Consider the following 20,737-nt stretch of genomic DNA (forward strand, 5'->3'; position numbering starts at 1 on the left):
GATACTGCCAGGTTACAGTACTCTGAAATGCATTTGCCGAGTGGATCTTTGACAAACTCATTATGAACTTGTAATACATTTGCACCCTTTAAAGCTATTATGGGGCTCTCGTTTCTAATTGCTGTGTACACCCACAAGTTATTATCCAGTTCAGGGTTCCTGTGTCTTTCAGTGTCTTTTCTGCAGGGATTCGCATGTTAATAGAAAGTGATTTTCCACGTATTTCCTCCCCCCCCCTTTAAGCTATGAATGCTTGTATTTGTCAGAGAGTCTGTGTTAGGACATCCCCGATTCCCGGTTTAACATTGTGGGTGTGTTGTCTTAAATGCCATGTTACAAAGAGAAGCTCTGCAAATGTTAGGTTGTCTCGATGAGGTTCTGTTCTGTGTGGGTGAAATTCACCCCTGTGCGGAGAGACCAGCACAAGGTATGTGCACTAATTAAATCCTATTTAAACCCTCAGAATAGTGTTTAAGTGGGCAGGTCATGCCTACCTACCTGAACTAGCTTTACTGTGGCTAGGGCAGGTACTGGAAGAGTGAAGTTGTAACCGCATGAGATGCTAACCCTACAAGTCATTACCCAGAGTTTTGGGGAGGTTTGTACAGGCCGGACTGCTGCAGCTTCACTGCTCTGGCTAGATTAAAGCTAGCTCAGGTACGTCTGCTTGAGCTGCCATGACACCCAGTGATGGCCGTCTAGACATACCCTCACGAGAGTCATATGCTCTCTTTCACCCTTTATTAAACTTGGCACAAACATTAATGAATGCGCCCTGGACACTTCCATCAAAACAGAAGAGCAATTATGTCTGCTGCTTACCAATCAAGAGTGAGGCCTCAGAAAGTCTCCCAGATGGGATTGTGAATGACAAAGATAAAATAATTGATTGCTCCTGGGAAGTTCTGGCAATGGGCGCCTTCTTGTGGGATGAGAATGAACTGACCTGCCGTAAATCATTATACAATATAGCATGAAGCTGCATTTATTTTTGTTAAAAACAGTGGCATGTTTATAGGGCTGGGGCACCCTGCTTGAACTTCCAACAGTGCTGGAACTCTACATGACCTCCACCTCCTGAATTTTCGTGTCTAGGGACAGGAACCTCCAGGCTGCTACTGCTCCCTCCCTTCTAAACATTTCAGGCCATGGATTCCTCTTGTCTGTCTCAAAAATATCCCCTATTTTCTTTGACTCCCCAGATTAATTCCACTGGAAGAATGGCGCTTTTATTTTCTGTCTGAGGGAAGGCATTAGCTGCCTGCAGGGAATCTAGGAGCTAATTTATAATTTCACATTTTCTTTTGTTCTCTGTGGGTCGTATACTTGTTAAATAGCTGGTGTGTGGCATGAGAGGGGGTGCCCGGGAGAGGATTTTAATGGAAACGTGCTGAATTTCTCACTTGTAATTTGAGTAATAGCCTGATAAACTGGCTGTGAAGAGGAGGGAGTGGATAAAGTGGCAATCTGAATGTTCTGTTCCTCCTCCTATAAACCACTGAGCATGTGATGAGCAAAGACTGGACCCCAGCGTGGTTGTACAAGTCTTATTAAATGGATGCTTGCTGATTCTGGAGATAAAAACCTCAACAGCCCACATCCCTCTCTTCCATCCTGGGGGGAGGGGATTTGCAAAGAGCCGACTCTTTTTAGTTCTTTATGTTGGCCTTCTAGTTATTTGAAGCGGGGTAGAATGTGGAGTGCACCATACAAGCCTCGAGCAAAGTTCGTACAGCATTCCTGGTCTCCGGCAAGCTGTACGAATAGCCAGAAAAGCAGTCATTACCCATCCTACCACGCATGCTATAATAAGCAGCATAAATTACTGTGTTCGTTCATTCTCATGCTTAAAGGATAATAGGTGTTTAAATACTACTGAAACAGATGCTCCAAGAATGCAGTGACATTAACGGGACCTCTGCTGCGTTTTTCTCCCTCTCCCCATTATGGGCAGCATGTTTTCTAAAGATTTTGGGACAAATGATATCCAATGGCCTCTAATTTTGTGTCCATCGCCAATTCCTGGCACAATCAACTGTGGTTGCAAACGACAGAACGTAGGAGTCTATTCAGACATCTAGGGCCGGAATGTGGAACTATGCCATTGACACAGGCAGAAGATCCAGCACGTTACAGGAAGGAGAGTCCAGTGGTTAGAAGCTAGTATGGGACTCAGTAGGCGTGGGTTCAATTCCCTGCTCTGTGAGGCGGAGATCCTCAAAGGTATCAAGGTGCCTTACGCCCATTGAAATAAATTGGAGTTAGGTGTCTAAATACCGTTGTGAATCTGGACCCTAGTCTCTCTGTGCATGTTCCCCACTTGTACTATGGGGATAATAGCAATTCCTGCCTCACAGAGGTGTTGTGGGGATAAATACAGAAACCAGTTAAGATTCCGAGGTGGTAAAGAAACTGTGGTAATGGGGGCCATATAAATTCCTTAGCTAGATATGTTCCTATCATTTGCAGTTGATTGTGGTCGCAAAATTAGATGCCCGGTTGAATTCAGCTTTTTAAAAAATATGTCCCATAATAATGATTTCCCATTGCACCCATAGCCCCGATCCTGCAGCTGGATCTACCTTGCACTGCTGTGCAGTCCCGGTGATAATTCCACAGTCTCGCACGTGGATCTCCTGGTAGCACGGGGGCCACAGTTACACTTCAGGAAAGATTTTGTAGTCACCAAGGAGTCAGGATATTCTTTTTCAAAAATGAATGTTGAAATGGAAAGGCTGTAAATTCAGATCAGCTCAAGGCGAAATCCGTTTTCACTTGTTACACAATCAGCCTGTGGAACACACTGCCACAAGGTATAACTGAGGACAAGAGCTAAGCATGATTCAAAACCAGATTAGACATTATTGCGGGTAATCAGAGTTATAACAATAAAGGCTGAAATATTTGGAAGGGGCTGTAAAACCTCTTGCTTCGGGGGCAAGCCAGCCTCTTACTAATGGGAGTCATGAGAGAATTTTCCCTGATGGCAGGTTATCCATAACGACCTAGTGGGAGGGTTTCTTGCGTCTTCCTCTGAAGCATCTGGTACCACTGTGAGTGACAGGATATTGCATTAGGTGCTGTGCTGGTCTGATTCAGCAATTCCAACTTTCTTATGACCCCCCTCTTTTGCTCGGATGACTATGCATCTTTTTGTGTGTCTATCATACATCCGAAGCCCTGCAGTACTGTTCTTTGAGACAGGCGGAGGAGGATGTTTGTTTCTTTTTAGCCTCTTAACCCGTTGTCTTTTCTATTGCAGGCCTAAGGATACGGCTCTTCAACTTCTCCCTGAAGCTTCTCACCTGTCTTCTCTATATTGTACGTGTTCTGCTTGACAATCCAGCAGAGGGAATAGGATGGTGAGTCTCTATTAGACGCAGTAAGGTGGATTTTATCTGTCTGTCTAATCCATCATCGGGTATTTATTAGGCTCCCGTCATGATTGTCTCTAAGCACCTTTCAGTGTTGTTGGTCTCCAGACAGCACTTCTTAATGTTTAGAGCTTATTAGCAATTAAGCGGCTGTGGGTGTGACGATACCCTCAGAAGTTCCACCATAGTCCAGTCCCAGATAAAGGGATCTCATGTTCTTTCCTCCTCACCGTAGTGCTGAGTCTCCGTAGTTGCTGCAATGGGGAATAATACATAGAGAACCAACTTTCCCCTTCAAGGAGTGGTTTCTATCCAGAGGTGAGGAGATTTCTGCGGGCGATAGCAGTGCATCTTCTCTTGCTTCTTTTCCTTTTACCAAAGCAAAAAGAGTGCTGCTTCTCCAGCCCTGTTGTGTGTTCGCTTCTGAGTTTGCGATTCCTCTTAGCCGATAACTTATTTCACCCCTTTTCCATTTGGACGCTTGAATGCTAACTTAAATTTGAGGTACAGTGATACTGCTGGAAACAGGACATGATCACCAGCTAACCGCACCCTGGCGGCATGGGGAAACCTGAACTCATGCCCCCTCCAGAATCACAGGCCTTCAAGCTTTGCTGGCTTGTTGATCAAAGGGAACCTGCTGGTCATACATATAAGCAGGTCAATTTTTGTCCACTAGAGGGCAGTAGTGGACATAAACGGGAACATTTCATGTTCCTCCACCTTGATTGAGTCCCACAACAATTCAATGAGCAGTGATATGTGAGTGGTGATATTATCACCTTTTGTCCTTTCCCTGCCTATTGTAAACATTATTTCAAAAAAAAATTCTAATTCTTCCTGCTCTGTTTTTTCTTCATTTTTAATCAGTTGATTTAACAAATTTGTCTGATAGAATTGAGAATTCCTAAAACCAAAACTAATGACAATCCACCAGTCTATATCTGCCCCTCCTACCTCCCAGAGTTTGTTCTGTCTTATTTATTCATCTACTTACGGCAGTGACGGGGGCTCTTCTGCTCTGAATGCATGCTTTATGATTATTACCAGTAGCTGCAGAGGAAACAAAGCAGAGTATTTTGTTTAGGCCTCTTGTGGGATCGCTGAAACTCTCAGAAGTTGTGGCATATTTTTTAGTGTACATCTGTTATCCTTAAACTACCGTTGACAGTGATGGGTCCCAAAGAATGCCATGGGGAAAGCAGAAGGTCTAGAAGGGGCCGGTTGGAGGGTCGGGCTGGGCATTGGGACCCCAGTCCATAAGATGATCTGTTTCCACATGTTAGTCTAACTGAACTAACACAGAACGATTAGTCTAAATGTATTTCGCAATAGAGCTGCCATTGCGCATCCTGGAGGGCCTTTTTAGTAAGCCAATGTTTCAAACCGAGTCTCAGAAGCACTTTTGATTTCCCAGAGCCCCTAGAAGTTCTGTCTGAAATCCATTCAGACGCTTCTGATGTAGGTTGAAAAAATCATCTCTTCATTATCGTATCAGAACTGCCAAAATGTCGGTGATGCACTGAGATGAAAAATAAAGCTGTGAGCTTTACAACTAGAGATAAAGAACTGTCTCAAACAGAACTCTGTGCAGTGGGAAATAGTTCTTGTGTGTGTCTATGGATACCTGTGGATTGGGTCACTTTAGCAATTAGCTGTCAAGTCACCATCCTTGCAGACGGTTAATAGAAGACATAATAGTGAACATTTTGTTAGTACTACAGCAAAGATGAAGGGTGGATGCCCCAAGTGGTCTTGTCTTGCCTCATTGTTTGAAACTCTATGATATAATAGTCTGTATATTCACTAGCCCAGTACAATGCACTGGATAATAAAGGTGGTAGAAAAATGTAGAAACATTTTCACAGAAAGTTTTCCAAATGCTCTGGGAAAAAATTTCATCTGAGTTTCAAAAATGGAAATTGCCCTACAAGCTGGCTGAAAAACAGCAACATTTTTTGGCAAATGTAATCAAAAAGTTGAAATGTGTCTCATTTGAGTTGTACATCTCCAGTACTGAGTGCCGATGGCACCACACTGCTCACTGACAAAGAAAAGATACTGCAAAGGTGGGCAGAACACTTTAACAACATCCCCAATCAACAATCATCTAATAATGAGGAGGCAATTGATCGACTGCAGCTGATCCCCCAATGCTGACTGAAACTGCGAAAGCAATTGACTTGCTGTCAAATGGTAAAGCACCTGGAGCAGATGCTATACCAGCAGAAGTCTACAAGTCCAGAGGCTTGCACATGGCTTTGAAACTGACTGAATTTTTTCAATCAATGTGGTCTCAAGGAACTATACCCCAGGAGTACAAGGATGCATCCACTGTCCACTTGTACAAGTGGAAAGGCAACAGATATTCCTGCAACAACTATCGGGGCATCTCCTTGTTATCAGTAGCTGGCAAAATTCTTGCCAGAATTCTGTTGAATTGCCTTGTGCAACATATTGAACGAGGGCTCTTACCTGAGAGTCTGTGGCTTCAGGAAAAGACACGGGACCATAGACATGGTGTTTGCAGCTCATCAACTTTAGGAGAAATGCCAGGAACACAACTGCAACCTGTATATGACTTTCATTGACCTGACAAAAGCTTTCGACTTTTAAAATTAATTTTTTAAAAAAGCTTTAAAAATTACTCTACCACCTTGCTGCAGACTCATAGTTCAAATTGCCTTCAGACATGGGACAAATGCTCAAGCCTTTAGTGTAGCCTACAAATGTTTTCTATATGTTGACATCCTTGAAGGCACCTACCCTAAATCCTGTTTAAGTCTTTTGGGAGGAGATCAGTGTTGTCATTTCAAGAGCTGAACTGACAGATGATTAGATATGTCAGCTTTGCTCAGTATTTGAATATGTGTCTTATTTGCCGGTGTCCTTTTTTTGCCTCTTATCTATATATAATTTCTCCCAGCACAGAATGCAAGTCAATTAGCATTTTGATTCTTCTGTTTGCCAAGGCTGCAGGCTACTTATCTAGGTGTGAAGGCAGGGGAAGGAGAAACATCTGACACTAATACAGAACTTTTCCATCTTCTGTCCTATCCTTCACAACCCCAGTGAAGGAGGTGAGTAGGCAGAAAGTGAAGTGACCAGAGTCCGTGTCGGAGACAGAACTAGAACTCTGAAGTTCCTGGATTCACATCCTATGTTTGGACCATGCCTCTTATTTTTGACAGTATTTCACCATCTGGGTTGCTGGGGGATGTTGATATCAGGCCAGTTCTCTTAGGAAGCTGGCAAATCAATTGACTCTTGGAAGAAGGAGAATGTCTCCACATGTCTCTGAGTAAAATGAATTCCAGCTTCTCTTGCCTGTGAAAACCCAGCCAGATAGAGAGCCTGGTCTTTTAAGATGCTGTCACTCTTTCTAGGTGGATTCAGTTCCTTCTGTTTGTCCATGTCGAAATGTGATTTTAAAAGAGGCATTTTATTGTCTGATATATTTGCATTATCCGAGGGTATCTTCACACCTTTAGGCCTCCATTGGCATGGACAGTGAAACAGCCAGTGTATATTAACCAGGGTGAGGCTTAACATACCAAAGCTCAATGAAAGAGGCTGAATTCTTGCATTCGATTTCCCAGATTGCTTGCAGCAAAACTCCTTTCCAGTCCAGAGAGAGTCTTCAGCCTTGGGGGTGGGGAGCAGTACATGTGCAATAAATGCTGGTCAGCATGGCTGCGTCCTTCCACGGTAATAGCGCGTGATGAAGTCTTAGCCTCAATACTCTGTGTGCGCCTTTCACTGCTGTCTGCCTGGCTAGTTGTTCTGAGGAGCAGCTGGTTTGCCCTAGAAATGCAAGTTCAATAGCCTGGCCTCTATTGTGATCTCCTCTGTTTATTCATTCAGAGGCAGCTTCCGCTCTGCCGCATTTTACAGTGATAACAGCCATCAGTGGGGAACATCGGTACGGTACTCCGAGCTCCCCCTTGCTCTGCCAGCTTATTTTGGATCAGTAACAGTGGAGAGTAGGTCTGTGATTTGTTTCCGTGTCCGTGTTAATGATTTGCTGATCGCTTCCTTAGTCGCCATGGGTAAAATTTCAAAAAATACTTCTGTAACTTGGGCCCCAAAGTCCCATTAACTTTCAATGGGATTTAAGCATCAGTGAGAGTTAGGCACTTCTGAAAATTTTATCTCATGACATTCCTCAGCATAATTATGATAACAGAGATGATATGAGCCCAGAGGGGAAATCACACCTGCCACTCACTCACTTCCCCTCCTCAGGGGTTTCTAAGGATGCCCTAAAACGTACAGGGGTGAATTTCAGTGAAGTCTTTCATTCTTGCATAGTCAGTTTGGACCCATCTATTGTATTTATAAAATAAATTGTTATAAAGAGTCATTGGCCCTTTAAAATTCTTCTGACCTTTTAGGAAGCATTCCACTGGATAACAACACTGAATTCTTGTTGAAAGACACATCTGTCCTCTGCAACAGGAAGACGTTTAAAGAGCTTTGTATATAGAGGGGCAGCACCTCAGCTTGTGTTACCTGTAGTAGCTTCACTGACATTGGTGGAACTATGACAATTTATGTCAGCTGAGGATCTACCGCAGAGTAAATTTCAGAGGCCATCAGAATACATCATTGAAATGTAGCTTGGTTGAAAATATTGGTGTTAGACTTTTCTGGGCATGGGGAGGAATGTCCCAAGAAGCTGTGATGCAAGGCAGGTGGTGATTGGTTTTGGATGAGGTCTGACCAGTTGGATGTAGAGGATGGTGACAGACAGATGCTGGCTTGATTAGATGTTTCTCGAGATGTTGTTGCTTTACAGATGAATTGATGTTTGTTTCCAGAACTCAGCCCATGGCATAGTTTGAGATGAAGGGCTTTTATATTCAGAGATGCGAACATGTCACAGGAGGATATTAATACTAGATTCATTACTATGGTGTTGCTAGACAATGGCATTTGGGAGGTATTTTCTAGGGCTGGCTGGAGAACAATATTCCATTTTTCAAAAAAAAAATAGTGGTTTTGACATTTGTTTTCACTTCTCGTTGGAACAAAAAACCCATGAAAAACGGACTCTCTAGCCTGTGGTTAGAGAACTCATCTGGGATATCGAAAGACGCAGGTTCATATTCCTATGCTGAATCAGGTAGAGGAGGGACTTCAAGCTCAGGTGAGTGCTCCAACCATTGGGCTATTGGCTATTCAGGCGGGGGGAGGGGGTGCTCTTGCTTGCCTTCCCAATGACAGCTGAGTCAAAATCAATACGTTTCCAGGAGACATTTCAGTTTCGCTGAAAACTTTTAACTAAGTCAAATAGGCTTAGTGCAATGCACTTCAAATCCAAGAAATGCACCTTATACACACTTATCTCAGTCTTCAGTTTTTAATGTTATTCCACCCAACCTTGTCCTTTAAATGTTTAGCTGGTCTTTTAAGTCCCCATTAGAATAATGAAAGGAACAATATCCTCAGAAATAACCTACTTAATCAGGCAGGTTCATCAGTGTCTTGCACCTTATGGCATCTTGCTTGGCGTGTTTAACACTTTACAAATACAAGGTGATGGTCCAATAGTAATGAAAGGCCTAGAGGATTAATGAGCCTAGCTTCTGCTAGACCTGGGGTTCCAACAACAGAAAGTACATTTGTAATGTACTTTAGCCCTTGGCGCTTTTATGCGGGAAAGCCCAACGTTTAGATGGGACTTGCCCCAGGAGAAATTTGTTTCAAGTGCTTTCCAACGGTCTTTCTATGGTATGTACCCTCTCTCCTGTAGTATCTAAGCACCTCTCAGTCTTCAGTGTATTTAGCCTCACACCATCCCTGTCAGGTAGGGCAGTGCTATTGTCCCCATTGTAGAGATGGGGAACTGATGCACAGAGAGACTCAAGTGAGTTGCCCAAGGTCATACAAGAAATCTGTGGCAGAGCAGTCTCCCATGGGCACGGCTAGTGACTGAACTACTGGACCAATGTTCCTCTTGGTAAGGCAGTAGCTCACTTTGAGCATCAATACCAGAGTCCTTTCCCCATTTGGCGATTTTACCTTTCCAAACTTGTGCAAAGCAATTTGGTACCGTCTGAAACATGCATTGTTGCTTTGCAGTCTTCTTCCCTCCCCACCCAACCCACCTGTCCAGGATGCTTAATTGTGAAGAGCCATGCTACCTGGCACCCACGCTTGTGTTTCCGGGTTGTGAAGTATCGTCACTCTGCATTGTGCCAAACAGAATGATTAACGACTCGCATTCATTTCTGTTTCCACTCATTAGCATCGTGGTGGCCCTTGAACTTGGCTCTTGGTTAACCGTTCTGGAGAGCGGGGAGCAAAGGGTTAGTTTTAGTGCTACTGGTCAGAATTTGAATTAGTGGATAAGCTTTTAACAACTGCAGGTAAAAAACCTCTAGAACAAACGGGGTTGGTTGGCTTTTATTGATTGATTGATTGATTTTAGCCTGCCAGAGTGATGCAGCAAAACTGCCTGCGTTAGTCACACCTGGGGGCTGATCTTTATAGGTGCAGAGTGTCTGCAACTCTCAGTGAAGTCAATGGGCTCTGGCCCCCTGGATTAAAACCACTCTAATTGCTGGGTATTATTATTATTACTAGACCATGCTGCATATGTCAGCTGAAAGCACATCTAGCACCGACAACCCAGTTGGTTTCTGCAGCTTCCAGGCTCTTTCTCCTTTTGGGAACAATGGCTTTGCTATCAACCTGCGTCACTTTCATGAAGTTAAGAGGCAGGCTCCGACTTGGATTATTCTTTATCTCTCACTGGCCCCTTGGGCTGGTCTGTTGCATCTTACTAATTGCCTCCCTCTTGGTTTGTGTTCCTCTTGTCTTAGCTGGGAATGCGAAAAGCAGAATTACTCAACCTTCAACCAGTCGTCTACAGAAATAAACTGGTAAGTTGCTAATAGCACTTAAATCCTGCTCCACTCTAACCAGTTGTTGGGGAGCCCAGTAATATGAATTTCTGATGCTTGTGGCTGCCTGTAGCCACTGGTTGTCCATAGTGATGCAGCTGTCAAAGGAAGAGAGAGAATATGAATCTCAGTAACGGAGGGATTGAGATGCACAGTTAGAAAAGCATCCACCGTTCTGCTTTTGGAAATGAGTAATTCTCCATGCAGAGGGTATTCTCAGTAATCTGTTAACAAAACTCTCATACAATTCAGCACGCTCGCTCTTGCTTGCTAGGGTAGGACTGGATGTGCATGGGAAATGAATTTCACCTCAAGCGGGTTTGCATTGTCTGGGGTCAGAACCAGCACGTCGCCTGTGAGAGGTTTCTTACGCAGGTTTGCAGTTCAAATTCTGTCTAGTTTCTGCTAAACAAGTCTAATGGACAAAGTTGTCCTAGAGTGAGAACAACTGATGGTTCCAGCTAATGGATCCTGTCAGTCTCTCCCACTGGAGCATGTAGGGTTTTAGGTGGCTGAGCCTAATTGTAGTTCACCAGAGATTCTGTTCTGGAGCATTGTGAATGTCAAGACTTACAGTTGTTGAGGGTTCTGCAACCTTCTCCAGTTTGATTCCCTTTGCACCCTGAGTCTCTGAGATTTGCAGGAATTATTCAACTCATTCAAAACCTGAATTCACTCCCAAACTGCTTAGTCCTAGATGGCTTTCACCTGAATCCATCCATTGGTTCCGGTTCACCAAAAACTCATCCCACATTCATGTATCTGGCCAAAGTTTGGGATTTCTAGCAGTGAGTCTCACCAGGTTTACAGTTTTATTACTGACGTTTTGCAAAAGGGAATGACACAGAATTAGCTGGGCCTGAACCAAACTCTAGGCTTAAAGACCCATGACTTTGAGGAAATTCAGATCTGGATGCAGACTTTGCATTTGTGAATAATAATAATGAATTTGATAAAGATATAGATCAGTAAATGTTGACATCACACCTGTTGGGTAAAACATTGAATGGTTTGTTTAAAACAGATTCCAATTTAGGACCATTTTGAATTTTCTTTATAGGGCTCCAATCTTATGGGTGGATAGAAAAATGCCATTATGGGCAATACAGGTAAGTGACTGAACCAAAGGCATTGTCACACAAAAGTCATACAGTATTTATTTTGTGCAAGGTTTGTTCTATGTCATCAGTGTTTCTTCCTGGAACAAATCCTTGAAGACTGATAAATAGAGGACACAGATTCCCTGGTGAGTGGAAATAGATTGTGTTTTTCTGCTGTGAGCAGCAAGATGACCTTAGGTGAAACTTACAAATGCCGATGGAAAAGATAACCGTCTGTTTAAGCAAATGTTTGTGAAGATAAAACTGTGAGTTTTGCACAGCTCTGCTCTCCTGGCTCAATAGAGCCTGGGATAATGTGGGTCTACAGTGGAGCCAAATAAGGTTCAGGGGATCAAGGCCCATCCTGAGAAGATTCATCCCCCCCCTCCTCCCCCAGTATTGCCCCAGTCTTTTTATCTCTGATCTTTAGATGTTCTTGGGTGGGGGAAGGGAAGGTGTCATGGGTCCAACATGTTTGGCCATTTTTACTCTGAGTTGTTTTATTGGTGAAAAATTTCCCTGTGACGAATTTTTAACAAAAGGTAAAATCCCATCTCCATTAAACTCGATATAAAACTCCTCTCGTCATCAGTGGGGCCAGGATTTCAGCCCAAGGACTTGTCTAACCCCAAAGTGGCGGTGAAAACAGCCCAGGCCCTAGTGTGGATGCAGTTCTTTGGGTATAAAGGGAATACGCTATATTGGTATAAGGCACCTTACTAATTGCCTCCACACTAGGGACTGTATCAGCATAATTATTATTTGTTAAATCAAAATAATCCTCCCCTCCCCCCAACCAGCATAGTTGCACGGATACAAGAACTGTCTAGAGCAGGCTGACATCTCTTTGAAGTTTGACAACAGAAGTGTGATGTGGAAATGGAGGATTTCCCATTGTGATCCCCAATCTGTGCCACTCCCATATTGTCCTGGGGTTCAGTAAAGGTCCTTCACAGCCTCCGTGGTTGGCAACTTTCATATTTGTTGTTTGTAAACCAGGTGGGAATGCTCAGTCAGCGAGACTATTTGAGTGGCTGGATAGCCTCAGACCTCTCCGATGATGCTTCAAATCAAACCCAAGGCAATTATATTCTTTTATATTTTTTTCAGGTTAGCGTAGCTTTAATCAGCTTCCTAGAGACCATGCTTCTCATCTATCTCAGCTACAAGGTAAGAGCCCTCCAAGTAATGGATTTAAAGTTTAAGGCCCAATCAAACACTCCTTGAAATCAATGGCAGTCTTTCCTTTCTCATTCCCTCTCACACTGCAGCAGCTGCTCTGTTCAGATCGCTCCCAACACAGCTTTACTGTGGGCATTTGAAATTCAAACCTGGAATGAATTTTGCAAATGGCCTGTGTCTCTTTTTTTTTTTATGGGCCAAACAAATCCCAGATCCAAGCACCCACAGAATATCAGAATATTAAAAACCTGGATCTGAATTCTGCAGCTTGAATCTCATCTCTAATGCACATGAAAGTCTCCCAGCTCTCGCTCATCACCGAGCTCGCTGAACTGAATCACTCTTCAGTAGGCACACAGGAAAATATTCCTGCAAGCGAAGAAAAGTCAATTTGTTTCATACAGCAAATAAAAGATGCTTACCAGCATATGGCCCCTGGCACCTCCATGCAGCTCTGTTGCTGAGTCCTGTCACAGGGATTGATCCTGTGTGGTGCTGAGTGTTGTGGACTTGATCCAGCAAAGCCTGGAAGCAAGTGACTGACTTTAAGCTCACAAGGAGTCTCACTGACTTCAGTCCCATGCCTTCTTCAGGCCAGCGTGTGCTGCCCCTTGTAGGACTGAGCGGCGTGAGTGCTCGGTGGAGTACATGAGAACATAAGAGCTGCCATGTGGGGACAGTCCATGGCCCATCTTGTCCAGGATCCTGCCTCCGACAGTGGCCCATCCCAGAGCTTCAGGGGGAGCGTACAGAACAAGGCACTCATGGCGTGATCTTCCCCCATCTTTCGTGCCCAGCTTCTGGGGAGTCTAGCCGCAGCCATCCCTAGACTCGGGACATGGTCTGAAATGAGTGGAAGATCTGGGAAGAAGTGGATCCCAATGGATGGACCCTTGTAAAAGGGACTTTAGTTGGGGATTGGTCCTGCTTTGAGCAGGGAGTTGGACTAGATGACCTCCTGAGGTCCCTTCCAACTCTGAGATTCTATGATTCTATGACTGTGGCAGCATCAGCCCCCACAGCGCCCCCTGGTGTCTGGTCTACCTTCCCTCAGGGAGGCTTTGTCCGGCAGCTGTCCCTCTCAGCCCCGGAAAGGGACTCAGCAAAGGAAATGAAAGGGCCTTCCACTCTCCTGGGTTACCTTTCACTCTGCTGTCTCACAGAGCTTTGTCCCTTTGGACCCAGCCCCCACCTGAGCCACTGACCTCAAGGCTCCCTCCCCGTCCCCGGAGTCCTTCTCCCCCAGTCTGCCTCCATGACACCTGCCTGGGGCTTGGCCTTTTTCAGGAGCCTCCTTCTCTCCTGACACCCTCTCCCTTCAGGGCTAGATGCAAGAGGCAACCTCCCTCCTGCAGCTGTCTCCCCAGCTGAGCTCTCCCAGACCTGTATGGAAATCACCTGGCTCCTTCCCAGCTGGGTCTGATAACCAAACAACCATCTGATCCCAGCCAGTCAGGATCAGCTGGGGGTGGGGAGCTTAGCCATCAAAGGCGAGACTGAGCCCAGCTCCCCTTAAAGGGCCAGCCGGCCTGTGATAGGGGCCCAGCTGCAACGTTAATCTTCAACTTCATTGCCTTCAGAAGAGAGGCTGAACACGCCAATGCCTGTAAATTCCTTTTTTGCCACAGAGCTATTAGATTCATAACAGCCATTTTATCTCCCTTCTGTCAGATGCCTGAAAACCCCCTGGACCAGTTTTCTGCACCTCGGCATAGCTATTCGCCGCTATTCTGATTACAGCCCAGGCAGATGGATTATGTTCTGTATCATTTACTGAGCTTTCCCACAAAGGAGTCTCCAAAATAGCACAAATGGGGCACTTTTCAAACAACGTGGATTTTCTTTTAGTTTTGTGGATAGAACTTCATTCTCCCTTTCTCCCCCAGTCCCCTTGTGTGCTACCGTTCGTGTCTGTGCAGTAGCGGAGTCATTTGGTTTCATACCGTCTCCTAACCGCCATCTTTTGTGGCAGCCTCAGCTCAGAAGCCACTGAGATAGAAATACCCTCTTATCCATCGGGGTTCTCCTACCAGCTGAGAGTTGGGGGCAGCAGGGAGGGGACCATTCCTTGCTTCGTCTGTTCTGTGTAGGAGAAGAGGACTTCTACTTACAGGCCTGTCACTCTGGCTCCTTTTACCCTCAGAGAAAGAAGGCCTCAATAAATGTCATCCCTTTGGAGCATTTTTCTTTTGTTCTTTCTAGCAGCTTAGTCACGCTGTGTGTAGCTGGGTGTATCAGCGCTGGCCTTTTCAGCCAGGTGTCCTTTAGAAGGAACCCCATCTGGGTTTTCAATAAGGTTTGCAGCACGTTGGATGCCCTCTCATCGTCACGCTTGTAGGCAGATGAGCTGATCCCTAAAATCCTGATGCTTTCATCAGATGATTCTACAGTCTTGTGTCTGGTGGGAAGGCTCTGCAAGCTGGCTGCAGAGAGCGGGAGACAGGAGCAGCCTAATTCTCCATTGCCGGCCCTTTGTGCATCACTTTCACCAGTACAAAACGGGAGCAAGACAGTGATTTTTGCTGGCATTTTGCAACCACTTTGCGCTAATGTAAATGAGGCAAGAGGGAATCAGGCCTAGAAATTCTCTTCTCGTCTCTATTGTGGGAATTGTTCAGCCAATATAGGGGCGATTTGTCTTTTCTTCTTTATCTTTCACTGACGCATCACAAGTTCAAGTAAATATATTGCAGTAGCTGGGCAGAAAGGGAGTTTTCCCTCACTCACATTTGATTTCATGTCCTACCTAAGCCCTCCATTGACTCTTGCCGATGCGCCCACCTGGATGAAGGAATGACACACACAGCACAGAATATTTTGGAATAGGGGGAATCCAAAGATGTAAAATCTTCTATGGCCAGCCAGGAAGAACCCTAGAAGTGCTCTTATTTTACTCCTTCTCAAAGAGAATCTGGAGTGTCTCTAAAACAGAACACCGAGGAGTCCCAGGAAAGCTTGGCTGTCCACAATCAGGGGCCTCCCAAGTTAGAATTCAATGCCTGGTAGTGAGCAGGATACAGTGGTCCATCAGAACAGGGCTCTGTTGTAAATAGACGTCTCCCATTCTTTTCCAATGCTTAGCCCACCCCAGAGGGCAACAGAGGGAGGACAACCCTAGGGAGGCTTTTAAAAAGCTCTAGTTACCTTGAAAAAGACAGAGAGCTGGGAGAATTGCTCCTGAAAGCAGAATGGTTCCCTGGAAATCCAGAGGCCTCTAAACTGGGTTAGAACCTGCTCCATTCAAGGTGAAAGGCTCGTACCCTGGCACTCTGTTCCCCTGCTCTTCTTTACAGTCTCCGTTCCATTGTTGTTATTGGGTGAGTGCTGACACGGTTCTGCTTCAAAGAGGTGATAGTCTAGGGGCCTTTGCTGCCTGTGTCATAAACTAAGCTTCACTCAGAAATAATCCACTGACCTCCCACATCTCATCCCCTTCCTGCTGTTCATCCCGCTCACTCCTCATGTCTTATCTAAAATGTAGATCATAAGTTCTTTGGGAAAAGGACCAGGGCTGCTTCTGCCTGCTATGAAATACCCAGCTTTCTCCTGGCTGCTACAACATCATAATAGCTGGAAATGACCCAAATCGGAACCTTTTAAATTGTCCTTTTCAGTATTCTTCCGGGATTATTTAATTAAACTATGCATTTTTTTTCATTCTGCAGGGAAACATCTGGGAGCAGATTTTTCGCATTTCATTCATCCTTGAAATGATCAACACGGTGCCCTTTATAATCACAGTAAGTGTTTGCTCTTGACATTTTTAAACCAATCACATTTCAATAAATGCTACGCTACACTGTTTTCATTATGAAACCATGATTAATGGGCGTCTGTCCTATTACAGGAAATGTTAAGAGCAGGTCAACTCCTCTCCCCCTCCCCCCAAACCTTTTTTTCAGTAACAAATGACTTTCTGTGGAAAATGTTCATTTTTGTTTAAATTTTCCAGTTTCTTGATGGGTTCAAAAAGACTTTTCATGAAATTCGGGACTGGCTGCATTTCTCCTGGTTCCATGGTTGGTTGTGAACATGCTGCATAACTCTAGGATTGTATGGAAGATGGTCTGCCTGCCATCAGCCCTGAGACCGCATTGTTTATGACCCACTCAGATACTGGCCAATGTAATCAAGACCCCTGCACCAGCACAGAGCTCACTGCAGGATCATGGCCAAACTTTATAGCCATAATTCAGCTCCACTGGTGTCAGCGACTTTGGAAGATGGAGCATAGACAGGTCTCAGGTGTTTGCATCTAACCTAGATTGCAATGCTGCTCAATTATAGCCATGCACTTGGCCAGTATAGTCAAGGCTACAGAGTCTTGGGGCAGATCATGAAAACTCTATTCTAAGGTCTGGAACTTGAACTGATGTAAATCAATGTAGTTCCATTGAAATCAGTAGTGTTATGCCAACTTGCACCAATATAAGAACGGCCATACTGGGTCAGACCAATGGTCCATCTAGCCCAGTATCCTGTCTTCCAACAGTGGCCAATGCCAGGTGCTTTAGAGAAAATGAACAGAACAGGTAATCACCAAGTGATCATCCCGTGTCGCCCATTCCCAGCTTCTGGCCAGTTGAGGATCTGACCCTACCTTTGCAACTGGCAGTTTCTGTAATCTTTTGAGGCCAATTATCCTCATGTATTCCTCTGCCAAAACTTTGAAAATTAGATTCTTAGGGAGTAGGGCTAATAATTGACTATTTACTTATTTATTGTTTATGACTTATTTAATAAAGGAGCATTGATTTTTGTGAGTGTTTTTCAAATAAACCTGCAAATAACTATTGTTTTCTAGATATTCTGGTCCCCTTTACGGAATTTGTTTATTCCAGTTTTTCTGAACTGCTGGCTGGCCAAGTACGCCCTGGAAAACATGATAGTGAGTAGCCAAAGATCACCCACTCCCTTCCAGCGTAACCAGAAGAGTAGATGGCAGTCTTCTTACTATTGTTTCGGGATGCTTGTTTTACACTAATATTGAGAGAGAAACTGTAAATTTCAGGCGTCCTTAACCATGCCCCATCTTTGGAGAGTATCTCAATGCTCTCCACTTGACACCTTAAATCAAGAGCTAGCAGGCTCTGATGTGCTCTAGGACCCTATTGTCCTGTGGATTATGCTGCCAAGGCGGTGACTCAAATTTATACTTAGGGCCAGATTTTCAAGTGCACAGGACCCACAACTGGGGCCAAATGCTTAAAAGACCCTGGCACCCAACAGCTCCCATTGTGACCCTTAGTACCAGATTTAGACGCTTTTCTGAAAATCTGGCCACTTACTGAGGTGTCTAAATGGGTTTTGAGTTCTATTGGAGATCTGAGTCCTTCTGAAAACTCTGCCTATGGGGACTATGGCTGAATTCTTAAGGCCTGTGTTCACAGAATGCTTCGAAATTGCATGTTAATGGGTACTTTGAAGCTGGCTCTTAGCCATGTGGCACAATTCTCTGTTTATTATTTATTTATTTCATGTTCGTTATGGCTGTGCATAAGGGGCCAACCACGAATGCAGCCCTACTGTGCCAGGCATTGTGCAAACACAGACCAGTAGCCAGTCCCTGCCCCGAAGAGTTTGCAATGTTACAACAGGACAGAAATGGCTTTTACTATTTCCCTCCATCTGTCATCTCGACATCCTCCTCATTACCCAGGCTTGCTACCTCCAGGCCTTAACTGCCGCCTCCTCACCTCCCACGCACAGGATCGTTCCAGTCTCTGTCACTAGATCCTCTTCATCATTGGTCTCTTCCGCAGCATCCCTTGCACTAATGCCCTTATCCGTGACTCCCCCCCCCCCCCCCCCACTTGGCTGCATTCAGAAGTGATGACCATGATGCCTCACGATGCCATTTTCAGAGCTGCACTCTGCAGTGTCTCAGGTTTGGGGACAGAATAGGCCAATACTTATTCCTTACAGAAATGCATGTGACACTTTTTAAAAGGGACAGATTCTGGCCTGAGTTGCTTCCTACGCAACCCTTTGGAAGTCAGCAAGGTTGCACGGGTTTAATGGAGGGGTAGGTTTGCACCCAAGTATTTATCCTAGTCGTCCGCCAAGTGAGACTTCTCTTTTTTCCAGAACGACCTGCACCGAGCGATACAGAGGACGCAATCCGCCATGTTCAATCAGGTGCTGATTCTGATTTGTACCCTGCTGTGTCTTGTTTTCACAGGGTAAGCAGTTTTTTGTTTTTTTTTTCTAAACCCTTGACCTGGCTGCATGCCACATTTATTCATGAAATAAATAATGTGACATAAGGCAGTGATTAAATAGATCGAGGGAAAGGCTAAGGCCCTGATCCTGTAAAGGCTTATGTATGGGCTTAGCATTTTACTCTGTGAGGAGTCATGTGCATGCGCATGACTTTTCAAGATCGGGCCCTAACAGAGCGTGGTGGAGTGTGGTGGTCTGAAATGTGATAGGCAGAACTTTCTTCTGTGGGTGTCACTTTTATCCTGTTGTTGTGGCAGGAAAAATCATGTTAGAGCCTCTTCCGACTGCAGGTTGCCCAGCTTTCTGGAGCAGAAAGTTGTGTAGGGAGGCTGCATAGCTGGCAGGAAGTTTCCCACCCATTTGCCATGAAGCTTCCGCCCAAAGTGCAATGAGACAAACAGACTCAACCATGTCATAGGCCAGAGGAGCTGTTCAGGATAGGTTTCAGAGTAGCAGCCGTGTTAGTCTGTATCCACAAAAAGAACAGGAGTACTTGTGGCACCTTAGAGATTAACCCATTTATTTGAGCATAAGCTTTCGTGGGCTACAGCCCACTTCATCGGATGCATAGAATGGAACATATAGTGTGGAGATATATATACATACAGAGAACATGAAAAGGTGGGAGTTGCCATACCAACTCTAAGAGGCTAATTAATTAAGATGAACTGTTGTCAGCAGGAGAAAAAAAACGTTTGTAGTGAGAATCAAGATAGCCCATTTAAGACAGTTTGACAAGAAGCTGTGAGGATACTTAACAGTTTCTTGTCAAACAACAGTTCATCTTAATTAATTAGCCTCTTAGAGTTGGTTGGGCAACTCCCACCTTTTCATGTTCTCTGTATGTATATGTATCTCCTCACTATATGTTCCATTCTATGCATCTGATGAAGTGGGCTGTAGCCCACAAAAGTTTATACTCAAATAAATTTGTTAGTCTCTAAGGTGCCACAAGTACTCCTGTTCTTTTTGTTCAGGATAGTGAGAGCACAGAGGTCCTATAAAGACTTTTGACCCCCTGCTCCAATCCTCACCATTCTAGGGCCACACATTCAGATTACTTCAGTAAACCAGCTTTTGTTTGCTGCATGCTGCTGTGGTTCGGGAAGGGGAGGGGACCAAGTCACAGGAGAGAGCAAAATTGCTAAGGAATTAGCTCAAATGAGCAGTTGAGAGAACCATAAGTTTATTATGGGCTTTGAAGAGCTGCCTCTTGCAGTGTTTTTGGCTTGAATTTCTTCAGTTCCTTTCATGTTCTTTCAAGATATCCAGCCCAGAAACTCATAGAAGCCTCCAGACTTTTGTTGCTCATCTGAACATAAACTGAGCTCCAGACCTTTTGAAGTTCACAAATAACTGGTGCTAGTAGGAATTTTTTTCTTCTCCATTAACATTGTTAGCAGAACCACAGCACTATTGCATTGGAGTCACTAGGCATGAGAGTACCATATACAAATATGTTATTGGTGGGCAATATAGGTCAGGGCCAGATTTTCAAAATCATGTGAGAAAATATTTGCATGCCTAATTTGCACGCATAGTTAACAGAATTGCATCTACACATTAGACACTTACTCCCATATGCGTTTCAAGCACAATTACTTTTATGTGGCTTCTGTTCTGGGTCTTTATCCCACATTTGACCTTGGCAAGGTGAGAGATGGGGCCGTGCTCCAAGCCCAAACTGGCACACCTCCATCTACGTAGACAGAACATCAGCCCTTTCTCCTTCTCTAGAGCATGGGGTAAATGTGACTTAAGAAAACAAAAACCCTCTGTTGGATGCACGATGTGTTGTGGGGTTTTTTTGTTTTTGTTGTAACACAACCAAGTCAGCCCAGTAGAGATTGTTTTTCAATCGCTCTTTGAAGCACGGCCCCTCGGATGATGACATGTGGCAAGATACATGATAGACCAATTGCACTGCTGTTCCCTGTGGATATGATCTGAG

The 20,737-nt window shown here is 44.6% G+C and overlaps 1 protein-coding gene across 4 annotated transcripts in view; it reads left to right on the forward strand.

Annotated features, from left to right (window-relative positions):
* The window catches only part of KCNT1 (potassium sodium-activated channel subfamily T member 1), a 206,083-nt gene that overhangs the window by 122,797 nt on the left and 62,549 nt on the right, over window positions 1-20,737 (forward strand). For all 4 annotated transcript variants that reach the window (XM_065418688.1, XM_065418690.1, XM_065418691.1 and 1 more), the window contains 7 exons: window positions 3,263-3,362; window positions 10,202-10,261; window positions 11,343-11,391; window positions 12,493-12,552; window positions 16,230-16,304; window positions 17,369-17,452; window positions 18,652-18,746. In XM_065418688.1, the coding sequence (XP_065274760.1) occupies window positions 3,263-3,362; window positions 10,202-10,261; window positions 11,343-11,391; window positions 12,493-12,552; window positions 16,230-16,304; window positions 17,369-17,452; window positions 18,652-18,746 (523 nt within the window). The remainder of the gene's footprint in view (window positions 1-3,262; window positions 3,363-10,201; window positions 10,262-11,342; window positions 11,392-12,492; window positions 12,553-16,229; window positions 16,305-17,368; window positions 17,453-18,651; window positions 18,747-20,737) is intronic.

Source organism: Emys orbicularis, chromosome 18 (genome assembly GCF_028017835.1).
Source record: "Emys orbicularis isolate rEmyOrb1 chromosome 18, rEmyOrb1.hap1, whole genome shotgun sequence".
In the NCBI taxonomy this organism is placed as follows: domain Eukaryota; kingdom Metazoa; phylum Chordata; order Testudines; family Emydidae; genus Emys; species Emys orbicularis.